This window comes from Corticium candelabrum, chromosome 5 (assembly GCF_963422355.1).
Source record: "Corticium candelabrum chromosome 5, ooCorCand1.1, whole genome shotgun sequence".
NCBI classification, from domain to species: Eukaryota; Metazoa; Porifera; class Homoscleromorpha; order Homosclerophorida; family Plakinidae; genus Corticium; species Corticium candelabrum.
In genome coordinates this window covers 2,610,143-2,630,455 of record NC_085089.1, presented here as the reverse complement: position 1 = coordinate 2,630,455, position 20,313 = coordinate 2,610,143, and the positions used below count along the sequence as shown (strand labels likewise).

General features: G+C 39.5%; 4 protein-coding genes, 1 long non-coding RNA gene and 1 pseudogene across 8 annotated transcripts in view; 1 reads left to right on the top strand and 5 right to left on the bottom strand.

Annotated features, from left to right (window-relative positions):
- Nucleotides 1-469, top strand: part of LOC134179304 (uncharacterized) — a 2,154-nt gene extending 1,685 nt beyond the window's left edge. Inside the window, exons 5-6 of the mRNA XM_062646168.1 lie at nucleotides 1-52; nucleotides 225-469. The exon at nucleotides 1-52 is cut by the window's left edge and continues 152 nt beyond it. Coding sequence (XP_062502152.1) covers nucleotides 1-52; nucleotides 225-469 — 297 coding nt within the window. The remainder of the gene's footprint in view (nucleotides 53-224) is intronic.
- A 4,727-nt stretch (nucleotides 470-5,196) lies between these two features.
- On the bottom strand, nucleotides 5,197-7,607 carry LOC134180479 (ephrin type-A receptor 4a-like). 3 transcript variants are annotated; one of them, XM_062647637.1, is made up of 12 exons: nucleotides 7,487-7,607; nucleotides 7,011-7,423; nucleotides 6,793-6,944; nucleotides 6,702-6,738; nucleotides 6,495-6,650; nucleotides 6,361-6,428; nucleotides 6,189-6,297; nucleotides 6,066-6,113; nucleotides 5,907-5,999; nucleotides 5,734-5,847; nucleotides 5,574-5,659; nucleotides 5,197-5,513 (listed from the first exon to the last, which is right to left on the bottom strand). In XM_062647637.1, the coding sequence occupies exons 2-12, from the start codon at nucleotides 7,347-7,349 to the stop codon at nucleotides 5,333-5,335; spliced, it is 1,383 nt and encodes a 460-aa protein (XP_062503621.1). In that variant the 5' UTR covers nucleotides 7,350-7,423; nucleotides 7,487-7,607; the 3' UTR covers nucleotides 5,197-5,332. The 3 variants fall into 3 exon arrangements, 2 of the variants coding, with proteins under 2 accessions (XP_062503621.1, XP_062503622.1); XM_062647638.1 differs by having other exon boundaries at nucleotides 5,773-5,847; XR_009970008.1 differs by having other exon boundaries at nucleotides 5,375-5,513; nucleotides 5,739-5,847.
- LOC134179302 (C-type mannose receptor 2-like) lies at nucleotides 7,521-9,516 on the bottom strand (annotated as a pseudogene).
- Nucleotides 9,517-10,659: 1,143 nt separating this feature from the next.
- On the bottom strand, nucleotides 10,660-14,209 carry LOC134180475 (ephrin type-B receptor 2-like). Of its 2 annotated transcripts, XM_062647631.1 has the most exons (14): nucleotides 14,108-14,209; nucleotides 13,250-13,696; nucleotides 12,932-13,180; nucleotides 12,448-12,869; nucleotides 12,230-12,381; nucleotides 12,140-12,176; nucleotides 11,932-12,087; nucleotides 11,798-11,865; nucleotides 11,626-11,734; nucleotides 11,516-11,563; nucleotides 11,361-11,453; nucleotides 11,188-11,301; nucleotides 11,035-11,120; nucleotides 10,660-10,969 (listed from the first exon to the last, which is right to left on the bottom strand). In XM_062647631.1, exons 1-14 carry the CDS (start codon nucleotides 14,169-14,171, stop codon nucleotides 10,789-10,791), a joined length of 2,226 nt encoding a protein of 741 aa, XP_062503615.1. In that variant the 5' UTR covers nucleotides 14,172-14,209; the 3' UTR covers nucleotides 10,660-10,788. The 2 variants fall into 2 exon arrangements, with proteins under 2 accessions (XP_062503615.1, XP_062503616.1); XM_062647632.1 differs by lacking the exons at nucleotides 10,660-10,969; nucleotides 11,035-11,120 and having other exon boundaries at nucleotides 11,374-11,453.
- Nucleotides 14,210-14,568: 359 nt separating this feature from the next.
- LOC134180483 (uncharacterized) lies at nucleotides 14,569-16,094 on the bottom strand. The gene is made up of 3 exons (XR_009970009.1): nucleotides 16,021-16,094; nucleotides 15,842-15,950; nucleotides 14,569-14,825 (listed from the first exon to the last, which is right to left on the bottom strand). It is a non-coding gene; the product is annotated as an uncharacterized LOC134180483 (long non-coding RNA).
- Nucleotides 16,095-16,774: 680 nt separating this feature from the next.
- Nucleotides 16,775-19,274, bottom strand: LOC134180476 (focal adhesion kinase 1-like). The gene is made up of 11 exons (XM_062647633.1): nucleotides 19,036-19,274; nucleotides 18,193-18,974; nucleotides 18,005-18,132; nucleotides 17,903-17,939; nucleotides 17,696-17,851; nucleotides 17,562-17,629; nucleotides 17,390-17,492; nucleotides 17,273-17,320; nucleotides 17,122-17,214; nucleotides 16,949-17,062; nucleotides 16,775-16,864 (listed from the first exon to the last, which is right to left on the bottom strand). Exons 1-11 carry the CDS (start codon nucleotides 19,160-19,162, stop codon nucleotides 16,775-16,777), a joined length of 1,746 nt encoding a protein of 581 aa, XP_062503617.1. The 5' UTR covers nucleotides 19,163-19,274.
- Between the last annotated feature and the right edge of the window lie 1,039 nt (nucleotides 19,275-20,313).

Sequence of the window (20,313 nt, the reverse complement as noted above, 5' to 3'; positions counted from 1 at the left end):
AGAAGGCTATGGAAACGGCGAAGACCATCGGATTCGCCAGCGCCAATGACCGGTATATATGTAGTACTGTATACTATAATACTGTACTGATGTTTCTCTTTTTGCTTTCTGTACGGTACCTCATTGACGAGCAGTGTGATAAACATGTAATGATTGTATATCTGTAGCTACACAGTATCAATGTGCATGTATTGCATTGTGATTGATTTTTCTTCTCTTTGTAGAAATCATAAAAGAACATGATGAAGAACTACGTGAAGCAGCAGACGTTTGTCGCAACGACGATGATCTAGAAGCTGTCGACATGGAAGACATACAAAACAATCGCGAGGACGACGACCAACTAGAAGTGAGAGACTATGACAGTATTTTGATCTCTCCAGCCTCTCCCCCGCTTCTCTTACCACCATGTTGTCTTCCATCCGATGGTGCAGAAACAGACGAGGTGCTACTGAATCAACCATCATAATGTTAGATTATTTCGAGGAAAGAGGCTGACTTAAGCAGCAGATGCAAGACCGACCACAAGATTAGAGAATGCTGTTACTGCATGCAAGCATAAAAAGCAATATAAAAATAGGGCATATATAGTATAGGTGGTGAGTGATATATGTAGTCTATAGTATAGGTATAGTGGGTGGTATAGTAGTCTATGTAGAATAGTGGGAGGTATATTATATCCGTTATATATATGTAATAGGTATGAATTGTTTGAGTTAGTGTCAATAAACTATAAAACCACAAATCCTGTGTCTCGAGCCAATCTCGCGCAGTAACTCAAATTACTTGAATCGTAAGTTCTAATAGATGATTGTGGCACGTAACTCCGAGTGAACTACAATTAATTAAGTTGTCAAAAAGTCTCTTGATATATTAAACCCTCCTCTCACTATTCGTACGTGATTACATATAAATATAATTATATACGTTGATTAGATAAAAATGTACGTGCTATATATATAAATATACATATTTATTTATTTATTTAGATACAGTCACGGTGCCATGTACAATCCAGATATCATGCATGTGCCCTTCGCCTTGCGCTGCCTACATCTTGTCGGGAGCTAAACAAGAAATCGTACTGTATAAGTATTTATAATTACAAAATCAATACCGTCGGATGTAGTTCGGTTACTCACTCATGCCGGTTGGGGCACTCGCATGAAAGGCTAGGTCGTCACGACAAGGTCAGTAATTGCAAAGATGGGAATATAGTCTGCATGAGTCTGAGCAGTGAACTGCTCTCGAAACGAGTAAACTTTCAAGCTCGTGCAGGCATATATGGTTCCTGTAAAAAACACCAAAAATAAACATAAAGTGAGTAGAAGCTCTAAGTCTTGAACTTGCCCATCGGTTCCTCTAAAATGATTGGTTTCCGTTTTACAAGCAGATCCCAGCTAACAATTTGTGAAGAAATGCATCTACTAATAAAAGAGCTGTGAAATGTAGGATGAAACTCAATGACGGTAACAAATGTAGGATGTACATACGAAGTCATTCGCTTACCTACAAAAATTAATTGCTCTTATGAAAGAAAAATTGAAGGATTTCTCATACAGCGACATTAGCTTACCACAACGAAAACCCACAATCTTCTGTATGCTCAACTGCATCACTTGTTTAAAGCAATAATTGATCAAACTCCTTAGATATCAAAGTGGCCAACCCTATAGAAAACATGATATGATTTCCCATTGTCAGGCCATCACCACCGCCGCAATGCTTAATCAAAGACACACCCTGTTTTAAAATGTTTGGCAAGTGTCATAATTCATGTGTTGCTAGGTCTGTGTATACACAGGATTCCTAAAAGACTTTTAAAATCCTAACGGAACTGTCCCTTAACATGTTATTTAAGACCAAGCGAAGACTAACATCTTAATTCAAAATAGCTGCATAATCGACACTTCACTACATAATCAAGCAGTCCAATGATTGAACCTCTTATAGAGCTGCTAGGAACGACGTAACCACACTGCCTTCAGTGTACTTTATAAAACTAATGTTTTTACAATTGCCAATCTGTATGGGTTGAAAGTCAATGGCGTATTGAACTCTTGACTTCACGTACTGTTGCCTCAAGCTACTGATGCTACTCTTAGTATTAAATTGTTATTTGTCGTGTAGATGACATTTCAATAATCTTACTAATGGCATTTGAGAAGAACAACGTTTGGATTACCTTCACCATGAACCAAATAATTGTCACAAGAACTAACATGCCTGTGAGAGAAATTAAAATCGATCATGTTTCACTAGCTGTTTCCTAAACCCCACACTTCCACGTTACAACAATCTTCTTTTTCTCTGGGATATGCCAATCCAACTCCCTGCCCTACAGATCACTCGATACAGAGACGGTTAATGCAACTTAAACTCAAACAGAACTGCAAAAGTATAGAGCAATTGGAAGACTGCTATAGAGTTACACTTGTGACTAGAACTATGGTCCATGACAACACTAAAACTCTCAGTCGAGCTCCAGATACCATCATTAGATCAAAAAGATCTTTACACAAGTTGAGTACAACAGTGAAATACTGACCACAACAGATAACTTCTAAATCAATGCTAGTATAACCTTCATTGTCTGTTGAGTCAGCCTAGACGACACTTACAGTTCCACAAAAATAACCAAAAGTTGCCTGCCATGATTATCATAATGTGACTTAGCTAGGGTAACCTCTTTCAGAAGACACACACCTTCACCAGAACAATTATGCTAGAACGTAAGTAAGTCACCAAAAAACTAAAAATTTTTTAGCACTAGATCCACCCTCACTCAATCCAAAAATAATTCTTTGAGTACAATATGATACAAGTACACAAAAGCAAACAATAATGCGCTAACACATAATTGCATACTGCAACTGTACCAAATAGTATTCACAGTATTCACTGCACTGGCAATGAGTAGCAACTGTGCCTTTGCCTGCCACTGTTGTTACCAATAATCCATGCAACAAATGAAACTCTACCTGATCACTATTTCTTGATCCAATATTCCACTAAGCTCCATTGTGTAAGGTTGCCTACTAAAATCATCCCATGGTAGCACCAGATACAATGGCTTCACAGACATCATGGCTGCACCAAAGTAGCTTCACTGTAATTCTCGTATTAGTGTTCCCTTTATAAAACATTAAACTGCTAAATCAAAGCAACACACACCGATTGCTAGAAACCATACTATAAAAACAGAAAAAAGAACCCTGGCCCAGCTCATCCACATAATTGCAAAAAATCCAGATGTAAGCAGTTGTCTCCTTCAATTGGAAACAACCCTTTGAAACCTACTGGATTAGCTGGAAGGCCTAAAATGACTAGTAAGTTCTGTAGTTCGGAGTAGAAAATCAGACAACATCTAATACATTCGTATCACCAACGTCCAATTAATTTGTATCACCAACATTTAAAAGCAACACTCTAATCGTTCAACCTATAATAGACAAAGCAAACAGCTAACATCAAGAATATACATTGTAACAATTGAGTTTAGGATTACACCTAAACTGCACTCTTTCATCACAGGTGAAGAAGTGAAAGCTCAAGTCTTCATTTAAAGTGCAGCAGCAAGGCACATCTACTGCATTAGTAAAACAATAACCCCTGCTGTAGTCCACTCAGACAGTAAGCCCCACACACCTTTCAAATATTATAAGCCAACCGTAATTTGTTCAAAAGGTTAAACTCAAGTTACAATTTAGAAGTGAGCTATTATAGTCCATTATCAATGTATAAACAATTAGACCACCATGGCTTACCCGGTAATTCTGTTTCTGACCATCACCATGCACACATAATTTGTGGTGTATTCAAAAACTAAATTTTAGAAACCCCTGATTAATTTATGAAAGATGAGAGAAAACCGTCATCATTTCCAGAGGTATGGTGTTTACTCACAAGTCGTGACTGCTAGTGACCATCTAGTAAAGGCCAAAGAGTACTTTGTCTGAGAAATTTTAAATAGAAATTAAACATGTAACCTGTCTGTCTGTTATGACCAATTGAAAAAAGCACAACCCTGCATTGGAATGCTTATAACTTTAATGTATTAATTTTCTCTACTAATGGCAATGCTAGAGCTCTCCCCAGCTAGACTGCCAACAACGTACGTACAATAGAGTGCCATACTCCAAATACACACATTTTCAAATGTTACAAATTTATTTTAATTATCAAATTAAAAAGTTCCTTTTTCAAAGCAAAGCAATGCTTGACTTATTAAAGTTAAGCGAAATAATCAACATTTTATTATCTCGGCAATGTTTTACCAGGTACAGTACAACTTTGAATCCCAAACAAAGAGCTCTCAGGGATCTCTGAGAAAGAAGAGTTAAGTTAAAGAGTTTGAAAGAGAGACTTTGCTAGATGTAGTTGTGACGTTTGGTCGTTAATTTCATTATTTATTAATTAACAGACTGTATCTAGTAACAAAGTGCAAGCACAGGCTGACAGCAGATCTGAAATTGACAGAATTCTTAGTAACAGACTGAATAGCTAGGAGAGCACAGACAACTTTCGTTTCTATTAGTAAACAGAGTGCAGAGGTAAGCACAGCACACTCTAGCGAGAAGGGTCATGCAGTGAGCACAGCACGACCCTTCTCGGCCTCGGTAAAGATGCACTTCTGCAAGAACTAGAAGTCTAACGATTTCTTGCCTACCCTAATTCTCTGCGATTTGCACTGTCCATCGCCAGTGGCGTCCACACTTTCTCTTTGAAGCCTCAATTGGTTAGCTAGCAAAGTAATCCATTGATTCAAATGAAATCTACTGTATTTAGTCCCGTATGCAGTAGTCTATTGTATTCGGTCCCGTATGCGGTACCACTTCGCGTAAGCTAACCCCATACGCATGTGCACACACATTCCAATATTATGTTTTTGGCGTTTACGAAGAGAAACAACGCGTAAATTACATTGGTTAAAAATTATAGTAATTTACTTAATTCATAAAATAGAAATGTGCATACTAAAGCTGGACCCTAAGCGCTAGCCTCTTCCCCAGGTCTGCCTCGCTCCTCCGTGCAGCTCTCGCGCGTCACATGACTAGGGTACATATTACATTGTGCTTGAACTTGAAATGAAGATATTTTAATTTCAGTTAGTGAGTATCTAATATCTAGGCTACGATACCTACAAACTACAGTTTGATAAAATAGATTAGTTGAAATGCAAGACTTTTCGATGGACATATGATTTATTCAATTTGCATAACAATTAGATTTGTAAGATACAGTAAAAATAGTTGTACACACAATTATATTGCTCAATACAAGTAGCTAGAGTGAGCAAAATTTTTAGTAAATACAATCAACTCGTTTACAATCAGTATTTTGCATAAATGTGTTGCAAGTCTGTATAGCAGTTGCTTGACACGTCTAGCGCGTCTCCCAGTTTTCCTTCAATCGCCTCCTCGTCTTGTCTGTTAGTCAGAAGAAATTCTTCACTTCCTCCAAGTCTCTGCACGATGTCCCCAAAACTCGGTCTCTCGTGGCGATCGGAATGCCTGGCAATATAAAACGTAGTGGTAATTGTACCTACTAGTAACTATGTTCTCCACACTCACCAACAGTCAATCATAAGATGATATAGGGAACGAGAACATCCAGGAGGAGGAGGAAGACGATATCCAATCTCAACTTTTCCCATTACCTGCAGTATTCAGATCAATAATAATTGCTATGTGTAAATAGTCTTGTAATTAGTATAGCTACGTATCTAGCCACCTCACAGTTTTTCATTGAACCAAATGGACGTCGACCTACCGACCACACTTCATAGAGGACAACTCCATAGCTCCACACGTCACTGGCTGACGAATATCGTTTATAATTCAAAGTCTGAAACAGACAGAAAACCCATTAGTTTATCCACCCAATAACATTTTAACAATTTGTACCTCAGGAGCGCACCATCTCATTGGAACTTTCCCGCCTTTTGTCACATAGTAGTTGTCGTCAGAAACGTCACGTGTCATACCGAAATCTGCAATCTACACGTCCACAGAAATTTAAAATTCTGTCAACTAATTAGATGAATGCAGTTGATATTTATGTACCTTGCAAGTCAACTCTGTGTTCAACAAAATGTTTCTTGCAGCCAAATCCTACATGTAGAAACGATACTGTTAGATAGCTATCTAGTGAGGGTGATTTTATACTCTAGTTGTGTCAGTACTCACTCTGTGAACGAAAGACTTGCGTGAAAGATATTCCATTCCACTTGCGATATCACGACACATTTTCAGTAATGTCTCCCTAAATCCTAAAAGACAACACTGTTCGTTCCCCCTATCAACAAACCCATAAGTCACGCGACAAAGGAATAAGTACAACGCCACACTTGCTACATACTCTTGTCTTTGTCTCACAAGGTAGTGCTTAAGATCACCATTTTTCATGTATTCCAAAACCAGCATTATCTATAAATATATTAACAACATGTTTATCAAAATTATATAAAACTCTTATAGTGATGTATGGTGTACTGGAGATCCAACGGTGACAACACCGTGAAGACGGACAACATTTCGATGCCGAAATTGACCATTAATTGCTGCCTCACGAAGAAATTTGACGCGATCATCAGCATTAGCTTCATTTGTCAGAGTCTTGACTGCCACTGTCAGCTTCTCTCTATCATTCTAAAGGCAACTGTTACTCACACATTAATTCTATAAAATACATCAAGCTACCACTATCCACACTGCTTTCTCTACCACGCCAAACTCTCTGCATAGAAAGCAATGCAGTTATTTTAATATCAATGTTATGTTAATCATTTACCCTGATCCGATCTCTTTTCTGTCGGTGACGTCACTTCTGTCGATCTTTCTAAATCTGCGCCCCTCGAGTTGACCGTAAAGTTCCCGTTCCGTAGAAGCCGGTTCCCAGTATACATTATCATCATCGTTTCCATTTAGTGACGTTGTGCATGTCTATACATATAGACTTTGTTATTAAACGTGTAATGTATACACAACTAAGCTAATCGAGTTACTGACGTTTTGCTCTTTTGAAGTTGCCTCTGAATCATCCAAATACGTGTACATGCCTTGCTGCTTCTCTTCTTCTCTCTTTTTTATTACGTTTTCTGTAACTCTCACTCGATATCCATCCTCCTCCTCCATTGGTGCTTGTGTTAATTCGTTCATTGTTGTTGTTGTATACGTCGGCTCCAGCTCACGGTATATTACCTCCACGTCCATTGCTGTTTCCTGTTTAGTAGAATAAGCACTTGTCGTTGTACCGTCAGAAACAGCGCAACTTGAACTTTGGGTTGATGCTTGTGTAGGTTTGTTTATCACTGCTGTTGTAGGATCACGGTAGACACTCACGTCCATTGCTGACCCACATCTAGTAAAGTGAGCGCCTGCATTGGTGGAATTACTAGTTACGCTGCTTGCGTGTGGTTTTTCTATATAGACAATAAAAAAAACTAATAAAACGTTAGAATAAGTGAATTAGTAATGTACTATACCTGTCAAATGTAATTGAAATGTTAGGAAGCCCGCTTACTTGCTCTTCTTTTCCGGAAAATGAATAATACAAGAATTGTAAATACGATTATAGCAACAACTCCGACTGAAGCAGCAACCGCTTGCGGAAATTATTGTGTTTGAATTTGTTTCTTGCGCTATAATCATGTTTGTTGCCATTGGTGCTATTTCTTTACGAGAAGTTGTTGCTGACGTGAACTGTCTGGAATTGTTGGAGCCAGAAATTTGTGTTGTGTGAATTTGCGAGGTGAAATATGTGCTATCTTCAGCAGAAGTTGACAATGACACAGTTGTTGGTGTCGACGTAGAGTGCGATGTCACTAAAGTGAACGTAGAAGTTGTAGACAATTGTAGTGTGTTGACTTCAGCAGTAGTCGTCGTTACTGGCGTATACTGCACTATCTTAGATTGTGTTGCAATTGGCAATAACGTAGTGGGATTTCTGGCTGTAGCAGTAGCTGTTGTGACTGCAGCTGTTGGTGATGTAGCAGACATTGCCATAGGAGGAGAGGTTGCAACGGTGATGGCAGACTTGGTAGTTGCTTCATATACTGTAGTTACAACTGACGTGGTTGCACTTGTTGATGTGTACGGTGATGTCGACGCCGATAAAGTTGTTGAGATTTGTGTTGTAGAGGAAGTGGCATTAGACTCACACACGTACGGATACAAATCTGTGCATTTTTGATCTCTCCATTTTCCACCAGATCTTATTCTTACACAATCACCACTGTCGTTGGGCTCATTGCTTGCAGGATCCCAGTTTTTGTATGTGCTACTCGTGCCGTCAGCCCATACAAACGTATTCTCAACAACTTGATCATGCAAACCAATCCATGCGTCCCTGCTGTCTGCGGTGGATGTTCCTCTCAAGCTTAAAACGACAGAGTTCTCGTTGACTGATGCAATAGATGCGAGATGTCCTCCTTTACTAACGCAGTCTGTCTCTGCATCATTCCATCTTTTAGATGTTGAGACCAGAAGGTAACAACTCAGTCCACTACGAGTCCAGCCCGCTTGACATTGCATCGATGACGCTAAAAGACAGCACCATTTTTCAGTTTTGCAATCTATAATAATAATTAACAAAATTCATACCAACAGTAACAGTAGTAGGAGATTGCGTGCTTGGCGATTGAGTTTCACAAACGTAACGGAATTTTACAGGAAGAAAACCGCCGAAAACAGAACAAGCACCATGGGCCCACTTGCCGCTTGACGTCATTCTCGTGCAATCCCCGTTGTTTTTAGGTTGATCATCAGACCAATATCTGTATGAACTAACGGTACCATCACTCCATACAAATGAGTTTTCAACATCCCTGTCATTTAATCCTATCCAAATGTCGTCTGCTAAAGTCCCTGTCCCTCTCAAGTGATAGACAACATTGTTCTCATTAAGCGACTCGATTGAAACAAGATGTCCGCCTTTACTGACACAATCAGCTTCAGCATCATTCCACGTTTTCTTGGCAGAGAAAAGACGATAACAGCTACTTCCACTGGAAATCCATCCTGATGGACAAGTTGAAGCTTCTACTCACAAAATATTATTAGTGGTACAACAGTGAACAACCAACAGTCAAAATATAGTCTCTAGACATTGACGTAATTCGGTGTAGTGTAGTAGTCGTTGCATGTTGCTTCAAAAGCGCAAGCAGCAAACGTACAGATTCGAAAAAGGTTCTATTCTAAACGGCAGCTAGATTAGCGGATGGATCACGTGCGAACCGTGCCACTGCCAAGCATCTAGAGTCAGAAAAGTATCCCCGCATGTCTCCTAGGCCTCTAGCAGTTGGAGTAAGTAAACAACGATCAACACATTGAAGACTGTCGCCTCTAGTTCGACAATAATTTCGAGCGTTATGAAAAATGCAACACACATTCACCACACTGTAGATCTATATCACACGTTTGACTAACCAGACAATGCTTGAACAATCAAAGCAAACAAAGCGAGTGTTTCCATGTCTCTTTGCAATTGCAGAGCTAACTATAGAAGTCATATGACTAAATATGACACTAAAATCACGTGAAGTATTTGAATAGAGCCATTAGCATGTCTGAGTAATAAACCGTATAGGACACGACACGATACACAAATCTTAATAACATATTAGCATTAATACAAACAAGGATAAGTACCGCTGACTGTGGTTAATTACAAATAAGTATTTTAATGTAAGCAATATTTTATAGCTAACCTCTGGCAGCTTAATTTGAACTGATCTCCATTAAGTACACTCGATTCCTGTTTACGGTACCGATGCAAAAGGCACGACCTTGCGGTCACGATCTGCAATGGCGTCGTCCTTTGTAGTTCCGTCGGTCCCCAACCACAAGGACATCGTCAACAAAAGAGAACTATTCTCGCAGCCTCCAATAGTCTGGTGCAATTTCTGTGAAACACTTTAGGAGCTGGTGCAATATCAAATGGCATCCGTTGTCACCGATACCTTTTCTTGCCAAACGTTGTCATCAAGCTAGACCTTAATTTCTCTAGCTCCACGTGTGAGAAACCGTTTCTAACACCTGCAACCTTAAACACTTTAGCTAAATCCGCAAGTACATCTTCAAGCTTAATGATTGGACAGTGCGAACACCTCGACGCTTTGTTGAGAGGTTTGGGTTGAGACAAATACAAAGTTTGCTGTTGGGCTTATGACGGTCACGAGACTAGAAACGCAGTCTGTGGATAATCGAGCGAGGTAATGATATGCAGCTGCTTCAGACGATCAAGTGGAATTGTTGCAGTTTCGTTTCCTTGAGCACTAGTGCGCTGCATGTAAGGATGCATGTAGAGATGATGTAATGCTGTATTTATGCATTCATGGCACTATGTGTACTGCCACTGCCACTACAACCTATACACCTTGTACTTCATACTGTTACAAGAGCTTAACATTCCTCTCACTGTGCCTACAACCCTACCTCGTTCTTTCCCATCCTTTTGAGATGTCAACTCTAAATGACTTTTATTTTTCAAAATTTTCTTGTACATGAACATAGTATTCACAATGTGTTAATGTGCTTGCAAAAGGATTCGATTTAATATAGCGTGTATATACAGTATCTTGCATAACCACAGTTTGATAATATGGATTGTCTTGCAATGCAAATTTCTTGAAAAACATAATTTGTTCAATTTGTACAATCTTCAATGATACAGTAGAAATAGTATAAACTATACAGTATAACCACAGTTCTATCGCCAACATCATGGCAGCTAGAAACAAGACTGACCTACTAAATGCGTACCTGTAAACAGACGACGTTTCCACAATCAGTATTTTGCATAAATGTGTTGCAAGTCTGTATAGCAGTTTCTTGACACGTCCAGCGTGTCTCCAAGATTTCCTTCAATCGCTTCCTCGTCTTGCCTGTTAGTAAGAAGAAATTCTTCACTTCCTCCAAGCCTCTGAACGATGTTCCCAAAACTCGGTCTTTCATGGCGATCAGGATGCCTGGCAATATAAACCGTAGCGGTATATAATTGTACCAACTAATAACTATGTTTCTCCACACTCACCAACAGTCAATCATGAGATGATAAAGAGAACGAGAACATCCAGCAGGAGGAGGAAGACGATATCCAATCTCAACCTTTCCCATTACCTGCAGTATTCAGATCAATAATAATTGCTATTTGTGAATAGTCTTGTAATTAGCTACTTATAGCCACCTCGCTGTTTTTCATTAAACCAAAAGGACGTTGACCCACTGACCACACTTCATAGAGCACAACTCCATAGCTCCACACGTCACTGGCTGACGAATATCGTTTATAATTCAAAGTCTGAAACAGACAGCAAACACATTAGTTCACCCACCCAATAATATTTTATCGATTTATACCTCAGGAGCACACCATCTTATTGGGACTTTCCCGCCTTTTGTCACATAGTAGCTGTCGTTAGAAACGTCACGTGTCATACCAAAATCTGCAATCTACACGTCAGCAAAACTTAAAAATTATGTTAATTAAATGACTGCAGTTGATATGTATGTACCTTGCAAGTCAGCTCTGTGTTCAACAAAATGTTTCTTGCAGCCAAATCCTACATGTAGAAACAAACTGTTATCTATGATGATCTAATGTTCTAATTGTTTCAGTACTCACTCTGTGAACGAAAGACTTGCGTGAAAGATATTCCATTCCACTTGCGATATCACGACACATTTTCAATAACATCTCCCTAAATCCCAAAAGACAACACTGTTCGTTCCCCCTATCAACAAACACATAAGTCACGCGACAAAGGAATAAGTGCAACGCCACACTTGCTACATACTCTTGTCTTTGTCTCACAAGGTAGTGCCTAAGATCACCATTTTCCATGTATTCCAAAACCAGCATTATCTATAAATATATTAACAACATGTTTATCAAAATTATATGAAACTCTTATAGTGATGTATGGTGTACTGGAGATCCAACGGTGACAACACCGTGAAGACGGACAACATTTCGATGCCGAAATTGACCATTAATTGCTGCCTCACGAAGAAATTTGACGTGATCACTAGCGTTAGCTTCATTTGTCAGAGTCTTGACCGCCACTGTCAGCTTCTCTCTATCATTCTAAAGGCAACTGTTACTCGACACATTAATTCTATAAAATACATCAAGCTACCACTATCCACACTGCTTTCTCTACCACGCCAAACTCTCTGCACAGAAAGCAATGCACTTATTTAACATCAATGTTATGTTAATCGTTTACCCTGATCCGATCTTTTTTCTGTCGGTGACGTCACTTCTGTCGATCTTCCTAAATCTGCGCCCCTCGAGTTGACCGTAAAGTTCTCGTTCCGTAGAAGCCGGTTCCCAGTATACATTATCATCATCGTTTCCATTGAGTGAAGTTGTACATATCTATACATATAGACTTTGTTATTAAACGTATAATGTATAAACAACTAAGCTAGTCGAGTTACTGACGTTTTGCTCTTTTGAAGTTTCCTCTAAAGCATCCACATACGTGTACATGCCTTGCTGCTTCTCTTCGTCTCTCTTTCTTGTTACGTTTTCTGTAACGCTCACTAGATACCCATCTTCGTCTTCTATTGGTGCTTGTGTTGATTCGTTCATTGTTGTTGTTGTTGTTGTTGCTGTTGTATACGTAGGCTCCAGCTCACGGTACATTACCTCCACGTCCATTGCTGTTTCCTGTTTAGTAAAATAAGCGCCCGTTGTACCTCCTGGAACAGCGCTAGTTGCACTTTGGGTTGATGCTTGTGTTGGTTTTATCATCGCTGTTGTAGAATTATAGTAGACGCTCACGTCCATTGCTGACCCAAATTTAGTAAAGTGAGCGCCTGCCTGGGTAGAGTTATTAGCAACGCTGCTTGCGTGTGGTTTTTCTACATACAAATCGCAATTTTATAAAACGTTAGAATAAGAGAATTAGTAATGTATACTATACCTGATTGAAATGTCGTGGAAGCCCGCTTGCTTGCCCTTTTTTTCCAAAGAAATAATAACGCAAAAATTATTACAACAATAACTCCAATCGAAGCAGCGACTGCTGCGTAAACTGTCGTGTTTGAAGAGTTCGTATTTGTTTCTTGTGCTAGAGTCACGTCTGCTGTTGTTGGTGTCATATCTTCACGAGAATTTGTTGCGAGCGTCGACTGTCTGGAATAGTTGGAGCTAGAAATTTGTGTTGATGATGCTGGAAAGCATACAGTAAGACTTCTCTATACTTTACAATACAATAATTATTACAAGTTGAAGTCCATACCAATGGTAGTAGGAGGGTGCGTAGTCGAAAGTGGAGTTTCACAAACGAAGTAATACCTGATAGAGCAATCCTCGTATGCCCAGAAACTGAATTTATTCATTCTTAAGCAATCTGAGTCGTCGTCGTCGCGTCGTCGTCGTCGATCGTCGTCGTCGTCGTCGTCGTCGTCGTCGTCGTCGTCCTTCAAATGTGCGTACAAAAAAGTTGTACCATCAATCCAAGAGTTGGGTGCTCTTTTTCTATTCACTCCAATCCAAACATGATCGCTGCTGCTGATTCCTCTTAATATATAAACCTCAAAATTTTCACTGACTGACTGGATAGATACGAGATGTCCGCCTTCATTGACACAATCAGCTTCAGCAGAATTCCACGTTTTCTTCGTAGTGAAACGGCGATAGCAGCTACTTCCACTGTGAGTCCATCCTGACGAACAACTCGAAACTTCTACTCACAAATTGCATTACAACAGTCAAACAACCAACATTTAGTGTCTACGTTACATAGTTTTGAATAATTAATGTTTGGTCTTGCTCGCTGTTGCCTTTGCAAACGCACTATATCAGCTGACCCTCCAGCTCTCGAGTAGCTATCTAGACGCGTTGAAAGCTCAAAACCAGCGGTGCTACTCAAAGAGTGTGTCACGTGAAAGAACGGCACGACCTCGTAGCTGCAAAAACATATTCTTGTTGTTGTCCTTAGCGATTTTTTATTGCAGGATATCGCACGCACCAAGCATTTAACAAAATCGTAGCACCATTAGCAAATTTGACAGTTTCGATCGCTGTTATACGTACAATACAGATTTAGAGTCTTCCCACCACAATCAGTACGCAGACATGAGCAAAGGTGACTTACCAGACAACGTGTGTAGAGTAAGAGCAACCAAGAAAACCAACACGTTTGCTGCCGCGAGATTCATGACTCTTCCTCCCAGATCCTGATTACAAAATCACGTGACTGTCTGTCAGCTGTAGAATCACGTGACTACGTTAACACACCCAATAGACACTAATGACTGTACCATGCTAACTACAAAATGCAATTTGTTTTATTAATTAAAATACATACAATAAATATAGCATAACCTGTAATGTAAAATGATATTTAATTTGCACCATTTAAATTTTTTACTAATTAATAATTAATAACGCAGCTCCAAACATGAGTATTGTCAGTACTCTGACGCTACACCTGGCATCATGCACTTCCAGTCACTCCCTGCTGTCAATGCACAAGGTTATCAAATCTCATTGTTTAGGTTGCACACGTGAGACGGTGTTGTAATGTTAGTTGCAAGTTCCAAAACACAACAGAAAGACCGCCCACAAACAAGTCAGACAAGACACGAACTAAAACGTTCACATCTAATTACAACTAAAGATGTTCATATTGCAGACTACGTCAAGCCAAGTCTACAGATCAACAATTGCCATTGCCTCAACAAGTTCGAGAGACTAAAATATCGTAGACAAAGCTCTGTGACAGTCCCACTCTGCGACATTAGATGTCACACCCCAGATTCAGTGGTAGTCCTGGTCCTTTCATTTCTCATATGCTGTTGCAATTAGGATACCTAACAGTTGAAAGACATCCGGCTTAGCCTTGATGCAGCAGTGAGACCATGTAAGAAATAACTTCTAGTGTCGCAAAGTTTACAAAATTGAGATAAATAGTATTTATCCCTAAGAAATGCTTTTTCTCCACGCCTGCATGCACTCCACCCATCAAGAGACTATCACGTGCAGAAAGCAGTTTGTTGAACTGAGGCGACATTGATAGCCACAACAGTTGATATAAATATTATTAAATAATTAGAACTTAATTAGAATAAATTTTCTTTACTGTCTAATTCCTAGTAGACAGAACTGCTGTAGAGTTAATTCATTAACAAACAGCAACATATTTCTATGCCACTTATACTCTTCTACAAACAGGATAAATCAGCCTTTCAAAATGTTTTTGTTTTGCTAGAGGCAATTGGCATAAGGTATTTGATTCCCTTACTGTGTTCCAACATACTGTATTAGACAGAACCCCATACTCTAGTTCTGCCTTTGCGTACACTAACTACATAAAGCCAACCAATAAAGCAGCTCTGCCAACTTTGCTACGTTTTTGTTTCCAAAAATTTGACAAGCAAGATTTCTATCAGAGTCTTGATGGTACAGTAAGCACTCACTATCAAAGGCTTCATTGAATGAGTATGTTGACAACTGTTTCTGCACCAACTCTAGCCATCAATTGACTTGCTGTTGAAATGTTTCTGTGCACAAGACACATTAATTAAGTAACATTTTCCCAACAAACAATATCCTGAAACTTGATGTCAAATAATAAATTACCATTTATGTTGTGTCGAGTCACAATGTTGTAGTCTGGAACCACAAATTGCCCCAATCAACATGGATATTAACGCCAACCCTAATGCATGCAGCCTTGTTTCCCTATGCGTCTAGAGCATCTTTGCTGCAACTGTGAGACCATGTAATAATTAACTTCTAGCTTTACAAATTTTACAAAATTAAAATAGAACCATAAATATCAACACTAGCTGTGTAAGTTAGACCTTTAGCGTGTAACTTGCTCTACCTTAGCTCCTTACATCGTCTTCTAACAACGAAAATGTAAAGAAGGTACACCTGACTACATCGTTACTCTGCCGCTTGAGCAACTAGCCAGCAAACTGCCTGATACGTACCTAGACATAAACAAGCTAACTGAGCCAACGTCACAACAATCTACAAAATGTTTCTTATTTAGTGCATTACCTGCAGCTGCAATATACTCCATCCAGTCTACATCTCCTGCTCGACGCCGATATGGCTGATGCGAGTTGACGAATTCCCGTATGCGATACCGTATGCGGTACTAACTACCCCGTATTTGGTAATAGTATTCCCGTATGCAGTACTAACACAATCCCGTATTTGGTACTAGCATTCCCGTATGCGGTACCATTCTGTTGTTGGTGTTCTACTCGTGTTTACATTCAGGCTTACAAAACTAATTTGATATATAAATAGTTTGTTTACAGTTTGATTTAAAAATTGTCATTAATGTATTATTATGTACGTATAATGACGCCGCCATTTATTATTTTCGATAACTTTTGTATCAAAGAGTTTAAGTAAAAGTCAAATAAGATATAAAAATGTTTCAATTGATGTGCTAAATAATTGCTAAATTTCTAAAAATTATTAACAATAAATCGTGCAATATTTATACAGTATACAATGTACTATAGTACAATTCCAGCTAGTAGATGTGCAACGTTTGATGATCAGCATTTTGCATAAATATGTTGCAAGTCTGGGTAACAGTTTTCTGACACATGTAGCGAGTCTCCAAGATTTTCCGTTATTGAAGCTTCCTTTTTGTTGATCAGAAGTAATTCGTCAGATACTCCAAGCCTCTGCACAATGTTTCCAAACTTGGGTCTTTGGTGGCTATCAGGATGCCTACAAAAACAGAAAAACCGCAGCTTCAGAAACAAGAATTAATATTAACAATGTTTGTCCACACTCACCAGCAGTCAATCATGAGATGATAAAAAGAACGAGAACATCCGGGAGGAGGAGGAAGACGATATCCAGTTTCAATCTTTTTCATCACCTACAATAAAGCAGACAACATTTACATAAATATGTGCAATTCATTAATCATTTTTTTGACTGTGTAGCTAATCAAGTTGGCTACCTCGTTGTTTTTCGTTACACCGAACGGACGTCGTCCCACTGACCACACTTCATAGAGCACAACTCCATAGCTCCACACGTCACTGGCAGACGAAAATCGTTTATAATTCCAAATCTGAAGTAAACAAACACGTATAGTACTGTCACTCTTATATATTTTGCTGATTTTCATACCTCAGGAGCACACCATTTTATTGGCAATTTCCCGCCCGTAATTGTGTAGTAAGTGTCGTCAGACACCTCACGTGCCAACCCAAAATCTGCAATCTAAACAGCAACAATAACTAAAATTTATTACAATTAATTAAAGTTAACTAATGTGTACCTTGCATGCCAACTCTTTGTTTAACAAAATATTTCTTGCCGCTAAATCCTATACACACAGTATGGTCGTTAGAATATTGAAATTATATTAGCATATTTTAATCAATTCAGCTCTCACTCTGTGAACGAAAGACTTGCGCGAAAGATATTCCATTCCGTTTGCAATTTCACGACACATTTTCAATAACGTCTGTTTAAAACCCGAACGGCAGCACTTTCCGCTACATCAGTCAAGAGAACAAGTATAGATCACGTGACGCGACAACAAACGCAATACATACTGTACATACCTCAGTTTTTGTTTTTCGAGATAATTCTTTAGATCACCATTCTGCATGTATTCCAAGACCAGCATTATCTAAAAGATTATCTCAACGTTGATTAATATTATAAAAATTTGATAATAATAAAAAATTATGTTTACCGGAGTTCCTATGGTAACAACACCATAGAAACGGACGACGTTTGGATGTCGGAACTGACCAGTAATCGCCGCCTCACGAAGAAATTTGACGCGATCACTGGTATTAGCTTCATTCGTCAGCGTCTTCACCGCCACCGGTACATGATCTCGATCATTCTAAGATCAAACGTTACTCACCACATTCAGCTTTCAATTGATCAGATTTACCACTCTCCACGTTGCCTTCTCTACGACGCCAAATTCTCTGTAAACAAGCAGCACAGTTACATTTTTATTAATAAAATTGACACTGAATTGTTGATTTTTTACCCTGATCCAATTTTTTGTCTGTTTTTGACATCATTTCTATCGATGTGTCTAAATCTCTGCCCTTCAAGTTGACCGTAAAGCTCCTGTTCTGTGGTAGCCGGTTCCCAAAACTTATCATCATCCTTCTCCTATAATACAGCAAGGATTATATGTACATATAGGTTTTTCAGCACACTTAACGCACGCACAATTGCAGAAGTCGATTTGTCAACGTCTTCCCCGTTTGAAGTTACATCTGGAGCATCTAAGTCTGTGTCTTTCTCATAAGCCATATTCCGGTAACCTTCTTTCATATTACCCTTCCTTGTCGGTACAGCAAGTAACTCGTAAGACATTTGAGTGTTTTCAGCATCAACAACCCTGGTCACAACTTTGGCCGTTTTGACTCCATCTTTGACCAAAGGGTTGCCACTAATTAGTCTTGCTTTGACATATTCATTTTCAGTAGCAGTTCTCTTTGCAACCGAATTTTTCGTTTGTTGTTTGCACGACTGTTTGTTATTTGGCAAGTTTTCTGCAGGAGTAAACCTTAGATAATAATCTTTATCTTCGAAAACTTTGACTAGTTCTTCTGTCGGTTGGCTCGTCGATGCTGTGATAGGCTCGCAGTAAACGTCGACATTCTTTCTTAACCCTTGCTTTGTTGAGCGAGAGCTTGTCGTAGTATTTTCATGAACAATTCCGCTTTTACTTTGGGTTGGTGCTCGTATTGGTTTCTTTATTGTTGCTGTACACGCTGTAGGCTCGCAATAATCGTCGCCATCCATTGTTGAGCCGTGAAAGCTTGTCGTAGTACCTCCATTAACCACTCCGCTTCTATTTTGGGTTGGTGCTCGTAATGGATTGTTTATCATTTCTGTACATGTCGTAGGCTCACAGTAAAGAGTAACGTCTGCTGCTGACCCGCGTTTAGTAAAGTAAGCGCCTGCTTTTGCAAAGTTTGGACCAACGCCGTTTGATTTCGAACTTTCTGTAATAAAAGCCGAATCAAGACATGAATGGTCGTCAGAGCAAAACCACGAATCTATTACCTGACGAATGTGCTTGAAATTGGTTGGAATTCGGCTTGTTTCTCTTTTTCTTGCAGAAAAGAAATGTAAATATTACAGACGCTATTACGGTAATACTTCCAACTACAGCGGCAATTGCAGCGTACATTACAGTGCTTGAAGAGTTTTCTTTTGACTCGCCTGCAGCGATCGATGAATATGTAGTCGCTAAAGTCTTCTTTGGCTGTGTAGACCTGACGGAGCGACGAGTTTGTGCTGTCCCAGTGTGCAACACAGATACGGATTTTGAGACAGTTGTTTTTGCAGAGCTACTAGACGAGACAGATAGAGACGATGTAGTGGCAATTTCTTTCTTTCCTGTTTTAGGTCTGCTTGAAGCACTTGCAGTAGATGCATCTGTTTTTGTAGCTTCTCTGGATGACGCAAACGTAGAAATTGTGCTTGGTAATTGTGTACTGGCTTGAGTAGTCGTTGAAATTGTGCTTGGTAATTGTGTGCTCGCTTCAGCAGTCGTTGTTAATGAAACAGATTTGGGTACTGACGCATTGCGCGTTGTAATGACGCCAAGTGTAAGCACTTCGGTAGGTAGTTGTGTGCTGGCTACATTTGATTCAGTGCTGGGCGATGAAACGGTTGTTGGCACTGACGTAGATCGCGTTGACACGGAATCCGACAAAGAATGTTTAGTAATAAGCGATTGAGTGATGGCCTTAGCAGTAGTCGTTAATACGACAGCCGTCCGTACCGACGAAGATCGTGCTGTTGATGCCGCCGGAGATTGTGTTGTAATTGGCGATGACGTGGTGGGATGGCTGCTTGTAGAGCTATCTGTTGTGACTGCAGCTGTGGTTGGAGATGTAGGAAACATTGCTGTAGAAGACGTTGTAACGGTGGTGGCAGATTTGGTAGTTACTGCAGATACTGTTGTTACAATCGAGGTGATTGTACCTGCTGATGTCGTTACTGATAAAGTTGTCGGAGTTTGTGTCGTAGAGAGAGTGGCATTAGACTCACACACGTACGGATATGAAGATGAGCATCTTTGATCTCTCCATTTTCCATCAGATCTTATTCGTACACAATCACCACTGTCATTGGGCTCATTGGTTTTAGGATCCCAGTTTGTGTATGTGCTACTCGTGCCGTCAGCCCATACAAACGTATTCTCAACAACTTGATCATGCAAACCAATCCATGCGTCCCTGTTGTCTGAGTTGGCTGTTCCTCTCAAGCTTAAAACGACAGAGTTCTCGTTGACTGATGCGATAGAAGCGAGATGTCCTCCTTTACTAACGCAGT